Source organism: Ovis canadensis, chromosome 11 (genome assembly GCF_042477335.2).
Source record: "Ovis canadensis isolate MfBH-ARS-UI-01 breed Bighorn chromosome 11, ARS-UI_OviCan_v2, whole genome shotgun sequence".
Taxonomy (NCBI): Eukaryota; Metazoa; Chordata; class Mammalia; order Artiodactyla; family Bovidae; genus Ovis; species Ovis canadensis.
In genome coordinates, this window is record NC_091255.1 from 26,588,671 (window position 1) to 26,614,054 (window position 25,384).

General features: G+C 35.5%; 1 protein-coding gene and 1 long non-coding RNA gene across 3 annotated transcripts in view; one reads left to right on the top strand and one right to left on the bottom strand.

The window, feature by feature from the left end:
- The window catches only part of SUZ12 (SUZ12 polycomb repressive complex 2 subunit), a 39,048-nt gene extending 16,419 nt beyond the window's left edge, over nt 1-22,629 (bottom strand). The window contains exons 1-8 of one of the 2 annotated variants that reach the window (XM_069602890.1): nt 22,098-22,607; nt 19,738-19,784; nt 19,589-19,653; nt 15,277-15,345; nt 7,279-7,328; nt 3,843-3,928; nt 1,643-1,874; nt 488-581 (exon numbers count right to left, since the gene is read on the bottom strand). In XM_069602890.1, the coding sequence (XP_069458991.1) occupies nt 488-581; nt 1,643-1,874; nt 3,843-3,928; nt 7,279-7,328; nt 15,277-15,345; nt 19,589-19,653; nt 19,738-19,784; nt 22,098-22,371 (917 nt within the window). In that variant the 5' untranslated portion in view covers nt 22,372-22,607. Of the gene's footprint in view, nt 1-487; nt 582-1,642; nt 1,875-3,842; nt 3,929-7,278; nt 7,329-15,276; nt 15,346-19,588; nt 19,654-19,737; nt 19,785-22,097 lie in introns of both variants that reach the window. The other variant, XM_069602889.1, reaches the window with a different exon arrangement.
- LOC138447254 (uncharacterized) lies at nt 1-25,384 on the top strand. The gene is made up of 3 exons (XR_011259750.1): nt 1-925; nt 1,014-1,143; nt 21,682-25,384. It is a non-coding gene; the product is annotated as an uncharacterized lncRNA (long non-coding RNA).

The window sequence follows — 25,384 nt, forward strand, 5'->3', positions numbered from 1 at the left end:
AACTCAGATAAATACATAATCTCAATATTTGCATGAAGCCCACCTCATTCAAGTCTCTGCTCATATATGACCTTCTCCCAGAGGCTTTCTTTATAAAACAACCCTTTATTCTCGTATTTTTCTTCACAGCATTCTCACTAAGTACATTAGCTGATACAATTTTGGGGAGTAGTACCTGTTTCCTCTACTAGAATTTAAGCTCCATGAGGGCAAGGGTTTTGCTGCCTCCTCATGGGCGAAAACAGTATCTAACAAAAAAGTAGACACTGAGAAAATACTTGCTGAATAAACAATCTTAACTGAACATTCAAACAACTCATCGGTATTTATTGCTTTCTAGGTGATAAAGAGAAAACTTTAGTATTTGCAAATTTGTTTTTTCATCCATAGTAATAAAGAGAAAGGCAAAGAAACAGTATCACCACTATATTCTGCTTCAAAATAAAAACATTCCTAAAACATGGGAGCCTTGCCTGTCCAACATTACCTGTTTTTATCAAATACTGTCATTTGTGCAACAAACGTTTTTTCCCCATCTTCACGATTTCGTTTTCTTCTAGCTGGAAGTTCTTCATTGACATCTGAATTTGACAAACATTACTCATGAATCAAATATTCAAACAAATACACCAGATTTATGACATTTGGACCCTTCACATAGCATATACTCTATCCCAGATGAGGTACAGGAAGTTGCAACATAATACCCAGACTGACACCCCTCAATTTTATGTTTCTACCTTATGTGTATGTTCTTACTTTTTAATATTCACTGACATTATTAACCCCACATCTTTGCAGATGTTAGTTTCGATTCAGAATGATCTTCCCTGCTAGGCAAGGAGAAAAAAATTCCTCCTCATTCGTGGTTACTTTCCAAGAACTTCAAAGAATGCCTCAAGACTCAAAGATTATTTTTGTCAAGGTATTTCTCCACTAACCTTCAAAAATACCTCTATTATACCATGGATCATTTAGCTGCAATTATATTTTATGTTTATCTCTTATTCTAGGTTATGAGGCTTTGGAAGATGGGACTGGATTTCTTAATCATCTTTGTGTCCTGAGCACCTATATGTTATATGAATAGTTACCTCAAAGGTGGATTCAGAACAGTGTGGAGGATAGAAGGATAGATATGTGGTAAGTATAATAAAATGTTAACTGTAGAATCTAAGTGGTAGATAAATAGTTGTTCACTACCAAATTCTTCTGAATGTTCTGTATGTATGAAATTCTTCACATGCTGGGGGAAAGGATGAATTATTTGCTCAGAGACTAATTTAAATACCAATCTTTTCCATCCAGTGTTCAATATATACATACATTTTTTTACTACATGAAATGTTTCACCATATAATAATGAAAATTTTACAAATTAAATACCTAGTACAGTACAATAACCAATAGCGTAAGCACCAGGCCAATTTACCGCAATATTAATTATCTCATTAGAGATTTCCTAATAAAGGCCATGTTGTTAGAGCGCATGCAATAACTTCTAGTTCTGCATTTTTCCCTCTTAAAAAAACAGTTTGTACACAATTATGAGTACTATGAAGATGCACTACTTCAATCATTTTTACAGTTCATCTTAATCTCCAACAATAAAATCTAACAAAATTATTAAAATAAAAATTACCAATATTTTCATTGGTTTCTCCATTAATCATCCCATTATACTCTCTTCTTCCTGGACGAGTCACTCTAAATAGCAATGAGTAAGACTTCACCATATGGCTGTTACTAGGTTCAAATTCATTACTGGAAACTGCAAGGGATGGGAAGTTTCCAGGTTTTGTTTGATTGAGGTCAGGATTCAAAGGCACCTGCTTTTTACCTGTAGGAACTTGCCTTATCGGACAACTTACATCCTGCAAAGGCAAAGATTATTATATTTATTTATGTATATGCAATGATAAGAATGATAATAAAACCTCTAATCACAGCTATAGGAAGTACAGTTTAGGGCATGATTTCCAAATGGCATGCTAAGATTCTAAACAAAGGTCTGAAAATTGTGATGAAGCACAAAGAAAATATCAATCAACTATCTTTCAAATATTAACACAATTGAGGACTTCCTCAATATAATGAAAATAATGATATAGTATATCTTATATTTAGCTGATGGTCATCTTAAAGTGTTAAGTCAGAAATATAGAACTAAAACCATGCCTCAAGTATTACAACTCATGTAAACTACTCTTTTCCCTTAAATATTCTAGTTTTAACAAAGTAACTAATAGGATCATTAGAAATGAAAAAAGATGATTACGATAACCCTGACAACAACCTTAAGAAATAATAAATCCATATATTGAAATATATTGTCTATAAAAAGTAATATTAATCATCTTATGAGTAATGGTCTATCGTTATTTAACCAGGGCTATGCTGAAAGAGCAAAGCCAAAAAATTGCAAGATGCAGACGACCTTATAACAAGAAAATACAGTACCCATTTTAGGAGCTTCTGTTTTAAAACAAACAGAATACATGCTTATAGTCTTAAAATTCTGTTCTACAAGAGTGTAAAATGGGAAAAATTCAAGTCTCCATCACCCCAGTTCTTATACTCTAGAGAGGACTGATATTAGCAAGTGGCTGTGCATATCCTTTGACGAAAATATTTATGCCTTTTCTTAACACAAGAAGGATCATACTATAGTTATAGTCATTTCTTTTTTGCCTAAATAATATATCTTAAAGAATTTTCACATTACTACTTACTGTGTGTGGGGTTTGGAGGACTAGAGAGTATTATTAATTAACCTTTATAGAGTTTTTAATATACAGTTACACTGGTATCTCCCATCACTTTGGTCTACTCCATATCTCTAGCAGTTTTTACCACATCATCTTACTATGATTTTGGAAGAGCATTAGCAATAGGAACCTCTATACAGACCATTCTTACTCTTTTTTTTTGGCCTTGCCCCACAGCTCGTGGGCTTTTAGCTCCTCAACCAGGGATAGAACCCATGCTCCCAGTGGTGAAAGTGTCCTAAATTTTTGGAATGCCAGGGAAGTCCCTCCTATTCTTAAAACACCGAAGGACTTCCAAGGCTACTAAAAGTAAACCTACTGGCTTTGGTGGGTTCCCAGGAAATTTAACCAGTATAACACTTGTTTCTATGGTAAAATGATTTCATCTTGCAAATAAAAATTTGAAGCAATATATTAACAAGTTAATGACTGATAACGCTAGCAGCTGAATTTCTTTGCCTGAGAGTACTGGTATAAGATAATTCTTTAGGGAAGAACACTCTCTTAGCCCTTATTTAAAATACCAGTGTGTTTAAATAGCTAAGGTGAAAAAAAAAATTAAGAGATTAGAGTAGCAGGAAGCAACTGAATTTATGTCCTAAGACGCTAAAAAATAAGCTTCTTCCCCCACATTGTCACACTTCTATAACAAAGTTTTATGCAGATACCTACAGTCAGATTAGAAAAACCTGAAGACATGGGAGGTTGGCAAAAGAGGTTATCAATTTTACAGTTCAGCCATCAACATATTTTAAAGCTTTTAAGGTTTAAAAGTGCTTTCCTGCTGGCTCAGTGGTAAAGAATCCATCTGCCAATGCAGGAAACTTGAGTTAGATCCCAGGGTCGGGAAGAGCCCTGGAGAAGGAAATGGCAACCCACTCCAGTATTCTTGCATGGGAGATCCCATGAATAGAAGAGCCTGGCAAGCTACAGTCCATGGGGTCACAAAAGAGTCGGACAAGGTTTAGCAACTAAACAACAGCCACATAGTTTAAAAACACATATATTTGCATAAACATATTTAACGGAAAAAAATTATTCCATTTAGTCCACCAGTATCATTTTATACATTACCTTTCTTTTTTTGTGGCAAACTTTCACAAGCAGGACTTCCAGGGTGACAGAATTTTGTTCATTTTCTGAATTTTGTGTTGGTTTATCTAAATAGAAAAACAATACTTCAAAATCTATTTTTAAAAATAGTACTCATTTTCCTAAGACGTCTGAGAATTTCAAACAAAGACTTTCTATAATGAAGTCTTCTCAGAAGTTTACTCATTTCTTTTCTCCAAGTCAGTTCCAAATTTAACAAATACAGTTAAGACTTCTTAGAAAGCATAAATGAAATAGTTCAGGAGAGGGAAGACACAAAATAAACATTTTTTTCTTTCTCCCAAAATCTATTAGAAAAATTTACTAGTTTAAGACATATTTAAATTGAATTGGTTACTATCTTTCACTTCATTTTGAATGCTCAGATGTCTAAACTAAAAGGCTCTCTGATGTGACCAAAGCTTGTAACCAAAAGGATTAAAAGAAAAAAGGATTTCAAAAAATATTAAACATAACTTATTTATAATAATATAAACATATTATCATTTTATAAGCGAGTGAGCTAGTTTTGACCTTTCCCCCAGAATCTTTTTTTTTCAGATTTTCCCCATTTATTACAATTTTTTTTCTTTTTTAAATTATTTTATTTTAATTGGAGGCTAATTACTCTACAATATTGTAGTGGTTTTTGCCGTACATTGACATGAATCAGCCATGGGTGTACGTGTGTTTCCCATTCTGAATCCCCCTCCCTCCCCCAGAATTTCTTTACAGCATAAATGGGATAGCAAATATCAAGATATTAGTTACTACCTAGGGGAATCTCTTGGTTTACATGGTTTACAGAGTTTAGGAATCTTAAAAAGTGATAATATATAGTCTTTTTATCAATGAACTTAGAAAAAAGGCTTCTGCCAATTAAGGTTCCAGAATACTTCCCTACAATTTATCTTTAATGCCAAAGGCACTAATAGTCCAAAACCTTAAATATTTTATCATTCATTTATCATTAAGTTTCAATAATATACAGTTACTATGTTATATATATGTATACACACACATATATATGTTATAGATGAGTAATACACACATATATGTTATAGATGAATCCATATACAAAGAAATAATCTTTGTTCTGAAATTTTAGGCAACACGTTTTCTGCTTAGAAATATTCTTCTTACTCAGGGTATATACATAAAACACATTTGAATCAGCCTCTTGAAAGCTGTATCCAGGATAAAGATAATTTAACATAGCCAAAATATCCAAATGTCCAAAATGCAATAACAAAAATATTCTCTGAACAATACTCACCATGAAAATAGTACCCTAATAATCTGTGTATTCATTCTAAGCAGTTATAAGTAGTAACTGCTAAACAAGTCTTCATTCAAAAATAAAAGAAAAAATAATATTTTAGGGATCTGGATGTTATTTTTCTACCCTGGTTTCTTAAAAATATTATTTCTTAAAAAAAACTACAAATATACCTTGAATAGACAAGAGAGGCAATATATCTGCTTCTTTCCAACTTCCACTAATTTCAAAGTTATAATGGGAAATTACTTTCTGGAAATAGAAGTATTGACAGTTTACTCTCTCATTTACTCCAGTAATATCAAGAAAAAAATAAAACTTTAAGTGAATCTGAGCAACTCTTGAACTGTTCTGTCATGTAGACAGGAAAAAAATTATCATACCATGTGGCAGTTTGTCAACTAATTAATTCAAGTAAATTACTGTTACTTATATAATATTAGTAAATAGTATTCTATTAATATCCACCAATAATTTCAGTGATGAGTAATTTATGTTTATAGAAGTACCTGAGAACAAAGGGCTAACAAACCTATAAAATTCATATTATGAGCTTCTAAAGTATTAGAATTCATGTACTTTTTAAGTACCACAGGAGATTAAATATAATGAGTGATTAGAAATAAGAACTCTACAAGATAATTATAAATGATTTAGGAGAAAAAACATGAAAATGCCACTCAGGATACTTCTATTAAAAAAACAGACCAGGTCTAAGGCAAAACTAGAAGTTAACATTAGCTGCTAATATGACCAGACTAATAGGATATGACCAGACTTCAAATTTCTTACATTAAAAACTTGACTAGTTATCAAACTGTTCTAACATAACCATTCTATTTATTATTACACTGTTTCTTACTAAACAATATCAAGGATGAACAACTTGACCTGTTTCTTATAAAGATTTTATTACATTGCATGATTATATTAAAGGATACACATTTAAATTTAAGATGGACAAGTCCAGAGGCATATTATCCATTTTGAAACCAACTGAAATTTTCCCAGTATGCTTTCACCTTTTTTTAATGAAGTAACATTCAAGACTATGTAATTTTCCTTTTACAATATCTAACATATTGATACATCCCATTGGTTAGCAGTGCTCGTTTCAGTTGTTATAGCTTTGTACTGGGATGGCCACAAAGTTTGTTTGGGTTTTTTCATAAAATGTCATGAAGAAAAAAATTCAAAATGTTTATCCCTATTTCAGGTTCTGAGGCAATTAATTAAAATTCTCACCATCTTTATAAAGTTTGAAAAATGTTGTAAATAAAAAATAACAAAATCTAAGAAATTTCATTTTACTAAGTCTTTCCTGTATTTTCTACTGGTGATCTTCGGAAAGATGAGGGCTCTGAGTTGGTAAGATAATGTTATACAGTTTTTTTTTAACTGCAATACTTGGAGCCCTAAAAGGTATGATTGAGTTTTTAGAGGTGGAATTTCATCTATTTAGATAAGCTAATGTTTGCCTTCAAGAATGAACCCATAAAATATTGATTATTTTAATAATTTAAAAATCCACTCATAACTTAAATGGACAGCAAGAAAGCTGTAAGGAAACCAGGTGCTGAGCACAATGTTATGTATGTACAAGGTTGACCTACAATTTTTTAAAGCTTTTAAGAGTTTTTTATTTATTTTTATAATAGTATAGTTGATTTACAATGTTGTGCCAACCTCTGATGTATAAGAAAGTGACTCAGTTATACACATTCTTTATTTAAAGTAGTTTCTTAAAACTTCTCAGACAACCTATTTCTGAATTACCTTCATGCCTTATTAAAATACAGACTCCTTAACTCCACCAAAACCCTACTAGATCTGAGGCCTTAGAGGGTCCAGGTATATGTATTTCAAACAAACTGTCAAAATGTTTCCACATAGACTAAGACTTAAGAACTACTACTTTTAAAGTTTAATGAGTTATAAGTTACATCCTCCATATTCCACTATTGACCACAAAAACCATAACTGAAATTGCTGGGGAAATCCATTAAAGAGAAATTAGATGAGAATCAACATCTTTTCCATTAAATACGATTTTACAAATTTACAGTTTAGTGGGGGGTTTTTGCATTCACAAAGGTGTACTACTGTAGACTGCCAGTAAGTTTACTTGTAAATACATACCATTTTTGTGGAAGAAACCAGTAAATGTAAGCTGCAGATGAGCTGACAAGCTAAACAGAACAAACAAAAAATTTTACTACTTTAATATGCTATAACAAAAATAACTTAGACTTTAAATATAACACTGAAATCAAAGCTACTTCAGCTAACTTATAAATATTTGGCTGTCTAATTCTTAACTCTATTCAAGCCTAATGACTCCATGCTTTCCGTGTTAAGTGTGACATCCAAAACAGTGTGTCTATACACACTGAAATATAGACACCACACAAATAGAAAAAACACCAAAGAAGCAAGGCAGAAAGAGACCACCAAATAAAAGGCAAGATGATTTATAGTGCTTTAATGTTCTACCTGTAAAACGGGGACAGATTTCCCTTCCCATCCCTCTAAACAATAGCTGAATCCATGCTACTCAATACTCAAGTGTTTTGTGTATTGTCAAGCTACAGAATTTCAACCTCCTTAACAAATGATGCAGAACCATCACTTTCTACTTTAATGAGGGATGAAATACACAATCACAAATATGCTATCAATTTGTTACTTACTATTCAACATGTCATTTTCAGTTTTAGTTTAATAAGCAATGAAAAGGAAGCATAAATTATAATGATCCTTTTGTTTCAAAAACTATTTACTATAATGGAAAAACTATTAAGTTGGGATAAATAAAAACATCAACAGTCTTTTGTAGTAGCTTTAAACTGGCAAAGAGCAATCTATCTTTAAATCAGGAGCCATTCATAACTTTCCAGAACAGTTTCTGTCATGTGATACAGACACCAGATTATAGAGGGCTACAGACAACAGATGTTGGGAAAAGGGAAGCAGTACTGAACCCTTACTCAAGAAATTTACTAGTGTAAAGAATCAAAGTAAAACAGTAAAAGCACAATATGGTTCAAAAAAGGGTATCTTTTTTTTTTTAAATGATGGTGACAATTTATGCATTCATATAACCAGAGGGGAACAGTTATATAGACTTTTGAGGCAAGAGAGCGTCAAGGAACGAGCAATGGTTAGAAATGAGGCCATATTACTAACAAGTTAGTTCTGTAACTGTGCCCAGGACTCCAAGTATTAGCGCAATAGGAGGTTAAGTGAGATATTTCAAAAGAAGATGTGAGGATGCCTCTATTTTCTAGTGAGATAATCCATGAAAGTGTATGCTAAAAAAATACAGGGTGGGAGTCCTGAAGGGCATTTTTAGAATGGTACTAAGAAAAGTAAGCTAGGATATCAACAGACTAACAAAATGACTATGAAGTGTAAGGGTTCAAGCAGAGTTAAAAAGCATAAACACAAAGGAAAAATTAGTAACTGTAACTTAATCAAGAAAAATTTTTTTCAAGTACATTAAGAGGATCAACTGTAAATGAGCTCAAAGGACTTTTTCCAAGGTGATGAAAATGTTCTATATCTTAACTGTGGTTACGGTTACACAAATGCATACATTTGTCAAAACTCAAACTATATACTTAAGGTGAGTGTATTATACTGAATATTAATTATATACCAAGTTGATTTTTAAAAAGTATATATACCATCTATAAACTCTACAAGCCATTTCACTAAAAGATAACTAGCATTTTTCTATAAAAAACTGTTCCATAAACGAAACCTTGTAACGTAGAACAGGTGAAACTCCAAAATAAAACTGAGACTGAGAGAAATATTCCAGTTTCCACATGTTATAATTCGTTAGTCACAACCAGCCTATCCTACTCTTAGTTGCTTCAGTTAAACCTACATACTAAAGGCCAGGTTAATTTTTCTTAAAACATCATTTTAAATGAATCAATCCTTTCTCCAATTTTCTAATGGGTCCCCAACTGCCAAATCTTTTGTCTAAGTGCTGTCTGTGATATGGTTCCTATTTCTCTTTAGCCCTACTAAAGACTCATATAAGAAAGTAGAATAGAATGATAAAATAGAGGCAAATCCAAGTTTGAATTCTGGCTCCAGTTATTAGCTGTGACCTGGTATCTATAAAATGAAGATTGGGAGACATGGATAAAAGACTAAAGATATCCATCAAAGTACTTGCTTCCCCTTCTACATAAGACCCTATCCCCAATCAACCCAGAGCTTACTTTCCTTTATAAGCACTTGTATTTACCACTTTTTGTCACAATTTTTTCATACACATTCTAACATATCAGTGTCCTTTGTATCCAGTAATGTCTTACAGAAAGGCACTCAACAAATGATTTTCAAAAGGATAATGATGTCCTCCCTACAGGTGTAAGATTTTTAAGGTCAGGGATCAAGACCCATTATATTGTGGTACTTCTAAAATTATTTACATTGTTTTTATAGGAAATTCGATCCTAGGTTCCAACTATGAAACAACAAAAGTACCCTGCATTGATCTACCCCAGAAAACACTTTATATTAGTGTTATTCAAAACCTGGTCTACCCACTGAGATAACTGGAGAAACTGTTACCATGCCACAAGGCAAAATATTGAGAATTAGACTTTAACCATTTTTATAGAAATTTAGCATTGCCATGACATCCAAGTACATGATCAATATATTTTACACAAAGTATCCATCTACAAAATATTGGAAATTAAAAACTAACAAAAAGGTCACCACAGGATGGTTTGAGGCACAGTTTTAAATGGTACATTACAAATTAAATGAGATGGCAAATCCATTCAGCCACCATATAACATTGTTTGAGAAAAGGAATTCCAAATTTCAATTAACCAGCTTAAAAAACAAATTTGGCAATGTGATTTGCTATGCATAATTTTCCCTAAAAGTAAGCACTTTTAGGGGAAAACACCCTCCTAAAAGTAAACACTGATATGTGCCTAGAATACAATGAAACAATGAGGCCAAGTTGATCCTGTTCACCAGTGATTTAGTCCAAGGAAAGAGGACAGTTTTCTCTCCCTTTCTGATTTACCCCTTTCCCTCTCTTGTGGCTACTGTGTCTACATCTTAATTGGTTAAGCTGGATCAGAGGAAGGGAAAAAAGAAACACGTAGGCCTTGTCAAACCTATCTGGTCTTAGGCAGCACAGAATCCAGCTTAGATGATCAGAATAAGATATCAGATAAGGATTTGGTTCATCTTCGTGATGTGTTTCCTATTTTTATCTTCTTAGGAAGAAAGCAATATGGGAACAGGAAACTAGAGGGGGAATGTGAAATTTTGGGATAAGATTTTAAGCACAAGTAATTGACAAGTATCTGACAATTGTAAAGCAGAATAAGGTTAAGTAAATTTAAATTCATAAGAGATGAATATTTTGAGATGAGATTCATGTAGGAAACTCAAACTTTAGGAGGAGACAGATCCCACAGAAGGACCAACATTTTTATGCAGGAAAGAAACCAAGATGAGTGCCTCAAATTTATACATTAATCTGACAGCGGCAGGTTTAAGACTTCATTTCTAGAGTCATAGCTGTATGACCTCAAAATAGGTCAAGTGTGATGATAAGCTAAGTTACATTTAATGTTATGATGTAAACATTAAGACGACGAGCATTTCTTATTAGTATATTGCTTCACACTGTAAACTGTGTGTATCAAGCTGTTTCCAAAAGATGTTTATTTTCCTTAAGACTTAAGTAAAAAGCGGCTGTAGTCAGAAAAAAAGTCAATAAAGATATTGTTTTGGGGGAAAAAAATCTGTTCTCAAATACCTAGATTTTAAGAATCATGTATGATTAGTGGTGAATGATAAGGCACCTTCAGAAGTACACAGGCACAAAGAAATTTACAGTCCAGATTCTAAAAAAGGAACAATTAAAACTTAAGTCTGAAAGGATGTTGATATGAAAACAACTTCAAAACTTACAATCAAGACAAAATTGTTAAAAAAAAAAAAAGAGAGAGAAAGGGAGGAAGACATCAGATCCTATTATGGTGGAAAAAGACACATACTCAACTTAAGAAGCAGCTTGAAGTTTTAAAAATGCAGCTAAACCTACAAAACAGGTGGCTAGAGTAACACCATTAATGCAATATATCTATTTAAAATAATTTACAGCTTTCTCAGGATAAAGACCCACAATCTTAAATAGCGTACAAGGTTCTGCATTATCTGGTCATGGCCATCTGCTCTAGCCTCATCAAATGTCATCTTCTCTCTAGTCAGGTACACACTGCCCTCAAATGATGTTACCTTCCCTTTATCTAGAATCACCTACCTGCTCACCCTCTATCCTCATTTTACTCCTATATTCATGTTTCAAATCTCAGCTTCTTCCTTCAGGGAAGCTCTCATTGAACATTTCTATTCCCAAATGAGACTCTCAAACAAGAGCTGATTCTCCTGCCTCATACAGCCGTAGTTTCCCTATGTGTCTACTTTTACTTTCCAGCACTTATATTTATTATACAATTATGCCTTTTTTCCCTAAATGCTGATAAACTCCAGAAAGGCAAGGTCTTCATCTGTTTTGGTCACCATTACATCCACTAGGTCTTAGTAAAGTGTCTGGGACATGGTACATGAAGGAAATGGAAATCCCAGAAAAAAATAGATCCAAATTTTGTTACAGTACAAAAAGATGATAAGAAAAGGAAGATTACTAACTCAAAAGTTTAAGCTGTAGTAACAACAACATAAAGTGTTGGAAGGCACTTTACCTTTTCAACCTACTAAAAACATAGGCTTGGAAATATACCTAGTAGATGTTCTACTTGAGTTATCTTTGGAAGGAATTTTTCCAGCTACTAACAAGACCAGGAATGGAAAATGATTAAGTGGAAATGCTTCTAAATTGACCACAGGAAATATTTCTGGAAGCAATTCCAATTTGGAAATCTTTTCATGCTACCTTTCAGTCAGTGGAGATGCACTTAGAAGTCAGGAGTTGTGACTACAGAATTCCCAAACTGGTAGGATTAATAGCCCAAGAGACTCCCTGGGATCTTGCTAAAACAGAATACTACAAAAAGATCAGAAATTTATACCAATGAATTGCAGTGCTTGGTCAAAACTCAAAATAAGTTCAAAATCCACAATATACTGGCAAGTCAGAAACAAGAGATGGAGAGGACAGAACATAAAGTATTGTATCATAAATTCTTTAAAAAGAAAGACATTTTAAATATACATAACCACACCAGAAGAGCAAGAAAAAAAGATTAGGAAAAAATAGAGACTAGAGATGCGACCACTATGAATTTCTAAAATTTGCTAATTGCTATCAAGTTCACAGAAGCCATTGAATAACAAAAGAAATAATCTTCATAGTTGGTGGGTATTACTACTGAGTTTTAAGGTTATAAATGCAACCCTGATCTACTGTCACAAACTGACTGATACCTTAAAGAAGTGAAAACCATGAAATATCCCATGTTTCTTTTTTTCTATCAGCTTATCCCCTAATAAATTTCTGCCATTATCTGTGACAAGTAAGATAACCGCAGAGTTAAAGTACAAAGGACAAAAAAGATCCTTCAACACCAACTTCATTCTGCACAGATAATGCCAGGAATTTGGTTGTTTTTAAGTCTCTACAACTGTGTTAAATAGATCAGGCATGTGACTGTTCTAACGTTTGGGCTCTAGTACTACAGTATCTGGGGTATCTCAACAGTCTCCTGGAACTTTGGGGAATGAAATGCATTAGGTTTGGGAGTGGAGACATTAAGACTGTTGAAGTACTGAAAAAACATGAGTTCCAATGGAATATATCCCAACTGTAGCTACTAAACAAACCCAGGATCCAGTTAAATTGAGTAAGAGCTTTATGTTTAAGATAGTATAAAATAAAAATATAGATGGGAGATACTTTATTTGTACATGATTTAAGATTTTAAGGTCTACTAATTAATTTCATGGAACAACAAAGATTTACCTTGTTCTCCCATAAGAGAATTTGACAATAGATCTTGCAACTAAGGTTTTATAGTGCTGACATTATATACTGCTGTCTAGGGAACTTACAATCCTATGTGATAATAAAGTTTAGTAGAACGGCAGCATTATGCCTAATTCGAGATGCAAAATACATTGAAGGAATTTAGTAACATAGGGCCTTGTGGGTAAACTTAAAATGAACCAATTTCTCAGTTAACTTTAGTGACTCTGGGAGCAACAATGAGACGTTCACAAAGATGGAGTGTGTGTGGTGTGGGGCTTGGGGGGTGGAACATTGAGTACAGTGATTCAACACCTCATGGGCCTGAAGAGCCTTGCTGAGTATTAAGCATGGTCAGCTCCAACACAGATAGGTCTGTTTAAAAAGATTTTGGGGAGCTGAAATGACCAACTCACTGGTCCCAGTTAGATCCTAGACTATTTTTAAAATTACAAGCAGGAATTCTATGCAACTCTCTGAAGTTTCTGTGAGTTGGTCAACAATACCCCTGTTATAGTACTGGCAGAGTTGTTAAACTCATTGGGTCAAAAGGAATATAATTATTTGGTGAGTACCAGTATAATAATCTATCTTCTTCACAACACACACTCTAAGAGAAGTTCTGTAATATTTATCTAAGCCAAGGTCACAATGAGATAGTAGTCACGTTTAGCAGTGATGAAGGTAGAACTTTGATGGGGGAGATGAAGAAAGGTTCAAGTTTTCTTCTGTTTGTTTTCACTCTTCCTTCTCACACAAGCCTCAGAAGACCTGAGGGCAAACTATTAAAGTGTTTAGGAGAAAAGAAGTGAGGATGTATGGTCAGGCTCTGACTACAGCTTCACACTTTAACTACAAAAGGCCCAGAGGGTCCCAAAAGGTCTTTCCAGGGCAGGTGAACAGAGAGGATTTGGAACAGAAATTCAAGTAAAGAATAGAGTGCATGCACTGAGCATATTTTCAGTCTATATAAACCAATACTGTAAGGTATTCCTTGGGCAGTAATTGATTAGGTAAAGATTTGGGATCTCAGCTTCTAGAATGAACCATCAAAGTGTATTCACAAATCAAAGTCTGCCTAGATAGGGAAATAAATTACGCTTCAGTCCTACAAGACTGCAAACATTTTAAAAATGAGATTAAAAAAAATTCAAATAATAACCAAAATGAAAAGGCAAACTTAAAAGCAATTATAAAAATGACACCTCTTGGTCACAAAAATGAGATACTATAAATAAAGCATCATTGAGTTAACGTACATCCTATCTAAGTTGGTAAAGTATGATTTAAAACTTCAAGAGAAAAAGAAAAATCCTGTGGCCGTTTTCTCAATTCCATTTAAAAAAAAAATCTAGTATGTTTAGTTCTACATTCTCCCCTAAAAGTAGTCAATGAATAAACAAATACCACCCAAGTCCCTGTTTCTCTTTAGAATAATACTCAACTTTCTTTACTTATCAAAGAGTAAGTAGATACCTACCGTCTAGGATTGGAAGCATCTGTCTAGCCTAGGGAGATATTAAGCTAACTGGGAACATTTAGGGATTAACTCTGGGAATCATATTTGAAAACACACATTAAGGTTCTGTCCAAAAGGCCAGGTTTCTGAAACTATCATGTGATAAACACATTTCAAATATAAACTACAGTTAAGAATATTTTGTCTGAAGGACGTCAGTAAGAGGAAGGATGAGAAAGGGGAAAAAAGTGCCTCTCTCAGAACTGTAGATGATTCCTTAGAAAAGATGTGATCATGTGAAGCACTTGGCACAGCACCTCAAGTACAGCTGAGTACACCATAAACATGAGCCTCCATCTTTCTTCAGACGAGGTAGCAGGATTAATACTAACTCCAAAAGTTACAGAAACTTTGATTCAAAATGCAAGAAACTGTAGTACAGAAAAATAATAATGAACAGAAATGCCTTAGAAAACAGTGAGTTTCCAGCACTGGAGATATTCAAGATTAGGCTTAAGAATGGAGTCTCTGCCAGGGAGGCTACAGGAGAAGTAATCCCTGATTTGTGTATGAGTTTGGATCAGATGACCTCTAAAGTTCGCTCTAACTCCTTACAATATTGAGGTGATCACAATGAAAATGATCACTGTACTTTTTCTTTTTTCCTCAAGTTTGTCACTTAATGTAAACTGATAGGTTATCTTACCTATGAGATTCTTGCTCTCCTTTCATTTTCTCTACTTTTGATAACATATCATCAACTTTAAATGTTTTCCTGGAAGAAACAGATAAACAAAATAATCACTTCTCAACTGGGAAAAACAAACAGATTATACTTTAGTCACTAGAATAGGCAAACTGGGTATGTGATTTTTATTTTTAATAAGATAAATTATGGATGGTTAGCCATAACAATGAATACTATTGAGACAGTGTGTATTATAATACAGCAAACAAGCCTTCAAGTCCCATTTCAAAGGCTAACTTTTCCATGAAACCTTGGGTAATTAATCCAAAACTAGAGGGATTTCTCCCTACCTATGGAACTTGGTTTATACTTATTTTGACATTTAGTCTCCTAAATGTGAAACTTGAATAAATATTTTATTTCTATTAGATTGTAAGTTCTAAAGGGCAGAGATTCATCTTCTTCAAGGAAAGCCACATTGTGCTTGGCATGTTGTCTTAATCTCGGTAGGTGCCAAGCATCTGTTGGACTGGGCCAAACAAATGCAAATTACATATATTTTGAAACATTCATATTTCTATTAAGTAACCTGACAAATATGGATATTCCATAAAACATATGAAGTATAGTAAAACACCCTCAAAGATGAGCAGCAATGGCTAAAGTTAAATATGTCACTGTAAAGAGATGGTTGTCACCATCATGAAAAAAACTGAAGTTTAAAGGACATATCATCAAATCATAACAAAATCATCAGCTTTTTAACTTAACAAGAGAAAAAAGTAGTTTTCCACAAAATAGAAACTTAAATTAAGAATAACCACACCCTCAGGAAGCAATTTAAGAATGAATGGATTCTAAAATAAGCCTCATCTTTGTTCTTAAGGTAATCTACTATTTACATTTTTTAGAGGCTAAAAAACTAGACTCATATATGTTAATGGGAAACAAATATTTCTAATACTCCCTTCAAATTTAGAACTCAAAAAGATTCATGCATTCCACATTAGTTACTTTGTAAAGCTTGAATTCAGATACTAGAAATTACTAATATGCTCATTCCTCAAAAACAGCTATTGTACCCTATAATAAAATATCAGCAGAGAAATGTTGATGTAAATGTACCATAGTAAAACACTGAGAGGAAGAATAGAATTGATATAACCTATATTTCAGGTGAATAAATAGCCTCCATTAACAAAAGGTCTTTTTTAAAAAAAGCTTCTCTCTTTACCTTTAGAGTTACTGAAAACCTCAATATTAAAGTTTCATCTGATAAAGCATAGGAAGAAGTTCTTTAAGAAGGATGGCAATACATTTTCAATCTCCATAGATAAGAGAGAAGAAAGAAGAAAAATCTATGATTCTTTTAGGCTAGTTACAAAGAACTTTTCAGTATAAATACTGAAATGTACTACTGAGGAGGTTGTAAAGTTTCTGAAAACTTTTAAGAACAAAATGTTTATCTTTGTGTAATGATTAAGAAGAAACCTTGTCTGTAGGAAGAAAAGACTGTGGGTCACAAGGTTCATCTCTTCCAACTTTATGGAGACCGTTCATAGGAGAACTGAATATTAATAATCACTTGAAATAGATCAGATCATACAAGCAACCCAGCATTCCTTAGGAAAAACAAAACAAACCATATAGGTAACTACATAAAAGCAGCCTCACCTCCCAACACCAAGTATTTCTGTTTTTTAGACAGGTGCTGCTCCTCTAGCTCAGATTTAACAAGGGATATAGTTATCAAAAGGTCATCAAAATGGAGAATATTATTAAAATTCAAGAAATTTCAGGAAATTTTGGAGGGAGGATTCAGAAGCAGCTTGCATGAAACCTAGTAAAATGGGCTCAATAAGACACCATTCTCTCCTCACCAGTGTTTCCACTGTGCCAGGGTAGTGGCAGCCTATAAAATTTGAATACCTCTATGAAGTGCAACAAAAGTAAAAGACTTTAACAAATATACTACATTTAATCTTACACCTGCATGTCAAAAGGATAAGTATATTCCAACAATGAATATTATGTTGTTATAATGGTACAAAAGGAGTTCCCAAAACATGGTGAGCAAAGGGATAGTACTAAAAGCAATTTTGTAAAAGCAGTTTCAAGAACACTGTGAACAAAGACCACAATCACTGCGCTAAATTCATCACCTTCCAAATTCACTAACTACTTTGAAAAGGACAGCACTCATTTGAAGATACTAAGTTGTAGTATAAGTGTTAAAAATGAGTCAGTGTCTCATACAGGCCAAGCATGCAACAAAAGAATACAGTGATTCTTAATGCATTCTTACATGGAAAATAGACTAAATGGAACGTGTATGTCTCTTGGCTGACAAACTGCTTAGAAACTGTCCCCAAAGACAATTTTTTACCTATGGGGTACCAAATTAAGAAAATTCACTTCTACTACTCAACTTCTAGAATGGCTTCCACTCATTAGTGGACAAGAGAAATTAATCCCACAGACAGTCTAATAAACAATTATGATGTATTCTTTAATCCACTTATAGATTAACTCAAATTTACTTTTAAAGAACTTTATCACTTTAAATTAAAATCAGATAGCATTCTAGATGATAACTGCAGTAATTTTTTTTTTTGCCACATGGCAGCATCCAGGATCTTAGTTCCCTGATCAAGGATTGAACTCGCACCCCCTGCAGTGCAATTACAAAGTCTAAGCCACTGGATCGCCAGCAAAGTCCTCTAGATGATCTCATTTCCATATTAAAAATATTGAAAGAAAAATTTACTAATCAAATCCTCCTACTTTTTATAGAGTAAATCAAGGGTCTGCAAGTTATGGACCACTGGCCAAATGCAGCCTATTGTCTGTTTTTGCACAGCCTATAAACCAGAATGCTTTTTACAGATAAACATTTCCAAGTAATTTGATAATAGAGAACTCTAAATCCCAGTTATGTTAAATGCTATCCCCTCACCCCACTTTGCAAAAATAAAAGAATTCCACATTTCTCCACATTTCTCATTAGTAGGCATGTATTATAAAACACTGCAGTAGGGAATTCCTTGGTGGTCCAGTGGTTAGGGCTTAGTGCTTTCACCACCGGAGCCTAGGTTTAATCCCTGGTGAGGGAACTATGATCCTGCAGGCCATGTGGGGGAATTAAAAAAAAAAAAAAACCTGCACTCAATCATTATATTTTGAATTTCATCGATAAAAAAATTTTTTGACATATGTTTTTTCTTTTTTGTATAATACCTATATACTACCTAATATCCTCAATTCTGTTTCCTGGACCACAAAGCCTAAAATATTTACCATCTGGTTCTTTACAGAAAAAGTTTACTGAACCCTGGCATAGAGCAGACAGGTAAAGAACTGACATATTTAATTCTGCTGCCTAGTCTATCATTTTCTTTCTAGTTATTTAGAAATTTGACAGTTTTCACTAGTTAAATACATGTGCAGGCGTGGGCACAATCGCATGTGCATGCCCTCTCTCTCTGGATCCAGAGGGATTATCAAAAGACAAATGGTTTCAACATTTCAATCCTTCAAAATACATCTAGATAGATCTACAAAACTAAACTATGTCTTACCATAAAAAACACTGATACTTACTTAGTAATCAGCAGGAGTCTCCAAAGGAGTTTACTTTCAAAGTTTACTGAAAAGCTTAATGGTTTTCCTAAGTCAAGACTATAACAATACCAAATGCTTAGTAGAGGTTCTCTCCTTTAAAGTTTTGTTCACTTGATATGCTCAGTAAATAACCATGGGCACAGAACAAGAAACTAGCATTCCATAATTATATACGGTTAAATGTTAAAAGCAAAAATAAGCTCTCTGACACCTCTAGATTTCACTTTAAGACTAAGTAATTAAGATTAAGAAGTTTTTAAAGACATTCCTCCTATTGACTTCAAAAGTATTTCCCATTTAATAAAACAACCACCAAAAATATAAAATGAGATTTCTTTACTGTTAGAACATAAAAGAAATACTCAGACATTAACTGGTAAAGTTACGTATCAAAGATAAGTTCCCATAAGCCCTAATTTAGTAAATATTTAAATCAACTCCTACCAAACTTGAAAAAAACTATTAGCACAGAGCAAAAACATCAGTCAGTAAAATCACTTCATTTACTTCACTACTAAATCATTTCTATCAGGAATAAACTGGCAATCAACTGGGATTTACAAAAGTGGTACTTTAAAAAGTTGCTTTGCAATCAACTCAATTACTCTTTCACTTCAGTTTTCATATTTAACCTTTCATTAGTGATCGTACTTTAAAACAAAATTTTAACATGGTTTGATCAACTTGAAATAAGATTCATAAAATGTACCTTTTGATGTTTGTTCTGGAGTTTCGATGAGACATGTAAGTAAGAGTTCTATGCAAAAATATTGGCTATAAAAAAAGTTAAAATATTCAAATTAAATAGATGAAATTCTAGGAAAAAAATAATGCTGATGAATTTTGTTGCTTACTTACCGCTATAAGATTTCGTGTTCGAAGAAATCTATAGATCTGCGTTGGTTCTAGGTAACAGAAACAAAATCCAAATGTTATCTAAATTCACTCATTACTTAAGTTGTTAAGAAAATACCAACCCAGCCCATGTTATAACCAATATAAACTAATCACCTATATGAAAATCATGTACTGAATATTTACATCAAGAAAATTAGTATGCACAACACATTAAATGACATTCAGTCTACAACACTCACAAAATGCATCTACATTTATTTTAAATTTAAGGTACTCTATAATCCTGTTTTTAAGCCTTTCATATCTAAGGCAGCTATTTTTAAACAAGTTTGTATGCAGAACCGCAGGGTAGTTATATTCATTTAACTTAGTGAATATAAACTACTAATAACCCATCTCTTTCTAAAAAGTAGCTAAAATGAGATAGTTGGATTCCGTAAAAGGACTCCATATTGATGCCAATAACAAAAATGAAATCTTCACTTTTTAATTGGTCTTTTCAAAAGTCTGTCCAGTAGTCAGCTCAAACAGAACACAACTGTTACCTAGATAGATGTCCCAATACAGATATGAACAAAATTAGTCAGTACTGAAATCTAAAACACAGATCAGCTAAAATTTTCATTGAATTTATTTCTAGCTATAGTTGAAGTTTCTATTTTGCTCAATGAAAATATTACCTCAGTATGTAAATACTATCGCAGCACATATTTTTAAAGTAATAGATTCCCAGAATGTTTTTAATGCTGTTTAGTTAAATTTGTTACAAAGGACGTAGGTTATAAATAGAAAATATTTTATACACAAATACCATAATACCAGTTACATTAATGACATGTTAGTAATATATTTCTTTAAATAAAGCAATATAAAAATTACTGTATTCATAAATACATCAAAGCATATACATGTCTCAGAAACTAAGATCAATATTAGAGAATCAAGTTGTTCTGTGACCAAATCTTTTTTTTCCAAATCTAACTCTTAATGACAGTTCATCTCTACAAAGCAGACTCATCAGAAAGCAAGACAGATAAAACTTTCTTCGAGGATTTGTCTTCTCATAATGTTTAGAGAGAATTTTTTAAATTTCCACTCAATCTTTAGTTAGCTAAGTTTTAGTCTCAAATAAACTAAAAGGAGATGAGATGTTTTAGAAAGGGTACAAACATGTATGTTTATTGTCATCCCTGTGCTTTAGTATTTCCAATTGAAAGCCTCTACAGATTTCCGAAACTATATTAAGGAAACGCGAGAATAATGTAAATCTCTCTCAAGCAGGTTCAATACTCATTTCAATAAAAACTGAAATTCCTTGTATTAAATTTCAATTAGAGTTTCATGAAGCACTAATGAGTGAGAATGAAAGAAGGGTATTAAACAATGTAATACATCTTTCCAAGCACAGCTGATACCATGCCCTTAACATATGCCACGGAAAATTGTAAATAAAGACACTGAGTGGTAGAGCTGAGTTTATTCAAGTATCTGTAAGACATCTAGCTGTTAAATATCATCCAGATACAACATCCACACCAAAGCAGAGAGGAAAATAACCAGGACGTAATATTCATTAAAGAACAGGGCAGGTTACTCATAGTCACGCTGTTTCTTACAAATTCTATTGTTTGTTTCCAGACACCTTGCCCCCTTCCTAAATTAAGTCGTAGCTTTGCCCTCGAAACAGACCTTAAAAACAGAAATTGACATCAGAAAATGTTCTGAAATGAACACAAACAAAACGGGCAGAATTCCGAGAGCGTGTCTAGTGAAGTGAGTTGCTTAAGCACTACCTGTCTCAGTTTACATCCCCCTTAAATGGGTGGAAAGATTTGAAAGGTTTAGAGCATCAAAAGGTGCCATGTTAATGTGCAGCACCAAGTTCTTGCGAAGGCATTTCAGACTGACAATTTGGTCGATTTTACTGCATTCCTCTCTTCACAGGCTTAATTTTGCTCCTCTGAACCTACAACCGACAGCCTTGTACTTGGAGTACGGAAGGCATGAAAGAAAGCAAGAACTAGTCCTGTACCGCAGATCCAACTGTTCAGTTCAACCGTGACCTCCTCACCTAAAAGCAGCCTGCCCTTAACGCGGGGCCCCACGGCCTCAGCTAGCGTGTAAATCTTTGGGGAGGCACGAACCTCACCTGGACCCCTTAGCCTATCTCCCCCAAAGCCCTTAGACTTCGAGCCCCCGTGAGCCGTAACCCCCGAAGGCGGAAGAGCCCCCTCAATTTCGCCCTCCACTCCCGAATCAAACCGACTCCAGGAGACGAAGGGGGTCCCAGCACGAGTGTCCCGGCCCCCTAACGCTGCAAGAGTGGAGATTCCTGCCCTCAAAGCCTCCAACACACTCACTCTCAAAGGCCTGGAGGAAAAGCTCGTGGTCAGCCTGGACGTGCTCCATTTTCGGCTTCTTCACCGGTAACACCGCGGCCCCCGCCGCTGCCGCCGCGGAGGAGGAGGAGGAGGCCGAGTAACTGCCGCCGCCTCCACAGCCCCCGCCACCGGATTTGCCGCCCGACGCCGTCGCCGCCGCCACCGCCGCCGAACCCCCGAAGCCGCCTCCCCCGGACCCCGCGCTGGGCCCCGAGCCGCCCCCTCCCCCACCGCCGTGCTTCTGAGGCGCCATCGCGGTTCCTGCCTCCTCCCCCCGCCAGCTACCCGCCGGGCGGCCCCGGAGAGTAAGCGCCTGCAATACCAACCGCTCACCCCAGCAGGCTCCGGCGGACCGAGGGGGGAAGGAGGAGAGAGGGGAGGAGAGGGGAAGGGAAGGGAGGAGGAGAGGAGGGAAGGAGGGAGGAAAAAAAAAAGTGTCTCCTCCTGAGAACCCCGCTCCGCTCGAGAGACCGCTCACCCTAGCCTGGCCTCGCTCCGCCCACTTCCCCCGCCCGGCGCTCTGATTGGTCGGCGGGAGCGCGCGCCGCCCGGCCGCCCAGCCCGTTGGCCCGCGGATTCCCCCGTCAGTCACGCGGAGGCGCTTCTCGCGGAGGCGCGGCTTGGTTGGCCCGTGCGCGCTGCCGATCGCGGGCCCGGCCGCCTCTTTGAACTGAATTCGCGGGAAAATTAGGGGTCGGAGCGGCCTTCCTGCTGGCCCCGGTGCATTCTGGGGAGAGAGGGACCCAGCGAGCGGCTTAGGGAGCCGTTTCTCGCCTTCTGAGCGTCGTCAGTCGCCGCCCCCGGGGTATACAGGACCCCTGAGGAGAGGCGGGTCTCTGAGGAACTGGGGGGCGAGGGCCCTGCTAAATGAACCGAGATCCTTGCTGGATCGTCGAGTCTCTAACTTCACAGGAAGGGGCCTGCCTGGGGGTTTGGTCGGGTCGGGTCGGGTAGCTTCTGGTCTAAGGGGCTCGCGGGGCGGGGATCGCTTCCCTGGTCCCCTCATCACCACGTGCCTCAAGCCGCCCTTGGCCGAATCCCACCCAGCGAGACCCGAAGAGGACTGGGGCAGCCAAGGGCTTGCGGCTGCTGCTCTCGAACGCCGCAGGGCTCCACCAAAGGGAGCGATTTCTAGGGAGCTTGAATGTCCAAAAATCAAATGAAGAAAACGATGTTCTGAAGGTGCGGTGAAGCTTCAGGATGCTTACTGAGAGAGGTTGTGGCTTCTCAACATGTTAGAAGTAAAACCTAGATATTTGATCCCCGGACACCAGACGAGTTGTCAGAGGGACAAACTAGATGATTTTTTAGAAGTATCTACACCCATCTTGAGCATCTACTCATTTTGCTCTCAAAAACTGTAGAGGGAATCCGGTGTTTCGCCTGTCTCTTTTGAAAAGAGATGCGTAGGCCCGATTCAGGCTTCCGGTCCGGACTGGTTTGGAGTCGAGCTAATACTCTGAGATTTGAATTTCAGGTTGGGCAATATGATCTCTAAGGACGTCCTTCCAGTTGAAATCCTGTGATCTTGTATTACATTAAAATGAAATATTATCGTCGAAAATTGCAATCGATAAACACAGATCCATTTCATACTTCCAATTATATTTTTTAAATGCTTGCGTTGGGCCCTTTATAGTTAATTTCAAAATGTTGTTTACGAAGCAGGCATCTTTGGAATGGTTATTTAACCAAAGCGCTGGTTTTATCAACGCATTTTCTACCTAAGAAAGTGAGCTCTGCAGATTTTGCATGTAGTATAAAAGTTGGCATTTTAGAAACACATCCAAAAGTAGGTATACCTGTTGCTGGTTTTTAAGTAGTCTGTTTTTTTATTCAGACAAAAAGTTCAGAATGCTCTCCTGTGTTATACTGTTCTGTACTGAGTATTTTTTTTTTAGTTTCCCCCTGCCAAAATAAAGAAGAGATTTTGTTTTGTTCTTTAGGTTTCTGAAATAACCCTTTTCTAGAGGCTTGTGGGGTATTAGATGTTGCTAAATTGCTCATCTTTAGCTTTACAAGGTTAGAAAATGAAGTTTCATCAATTCAGTCAAGGTCTGGAGTACTAACCATACTAAGCAAATCACAAAATATCAAGTTATAAGCCTAAAGGCTAATTTGTTAATTAAGAGTAACTGACAAAATTACCCATCTTCATCATTTAGGAGAATAGGGTTCCCCTTTTGAAGTGGAGGGTGGAAATACAGATAGAACCAAAGAGGTTATGGTAAATCTTCAATGAACAGAGAAATAGAACCAAAGGATTTGGGATGTTGGTAAAGAGTATTTCGTTTAAGAATGCCATGGTATAGCATTCTAGGCTTCACCCTGGGCGTAGTTTTAATGTACAGTAGCTAACCAGTACTGATGATGAGAATCAAAGCTATCCATGCTATGGAAGAGTTGTGTAACACATTCTCACTTTTTGTATTCTCCTTTGTCCAGAATGTATGTAGCATACTAAAAAATCCTTATAACCTCGAACAAATTAGAATTAATTGAGTTATCTTGGTCACATTACTATCTTCTTAATCAGATTATATTCCATAGATAAAATGTTAATAGATCACCTCAAGGTTGGTCACTTCTGTGACTAGGTTGTTTTGTTATTTTTTAAGTTTGGTGTGGCAACTGTTTTTGAGACTGGTGATGCCAATTCACTGTCAAAGACAGGTATATATTTAGTCCCCGGCCTCACACTGAATTTGAATTGCTTTCAAGGGTCTTGTTTGTTTTGGCTTTCATACATATTTGGAATTGGTAAACCCCTAAAAAGCAAAGGCCACTGACCTTTTCTATTTCCTAGCACCAGACTAGATATGTGTGCAAGGAAAGAATAGCCATCATATTGACCTTTATAGTTGTGAGTATTCTTTTATGTATGTTACCTCAATTTGTCATAATGATCCTATGAAGCTGGCATTATTTTCATTTTACAGAAGAGAAAATAGGCTCAGAGAGGTTAAGTCACTTGCTCATTTAGTGGCAGAGATGTGACTTGGACCCATCACTTTAAGATTAAGCATTGAGTCTATTCGAGTAAGCCAATAAGAGCTGTATCAGAAGAAAAAGAACGTTTAAGTCTCACTTTGAGGAAACTAAAGTTGTATTTGCTAACATGTTCTGAGAGAGAGATAATCAAATTCGGTTTTTAAAAAGGAACGCCCTCCAATGTAAAATATTAATAACCTTCCTAATAAAAGTTTGTATGAAAAAATAATTTCAACAGTTCTGTTTGAAACTTAAAATAAAAAATTTGCATATTT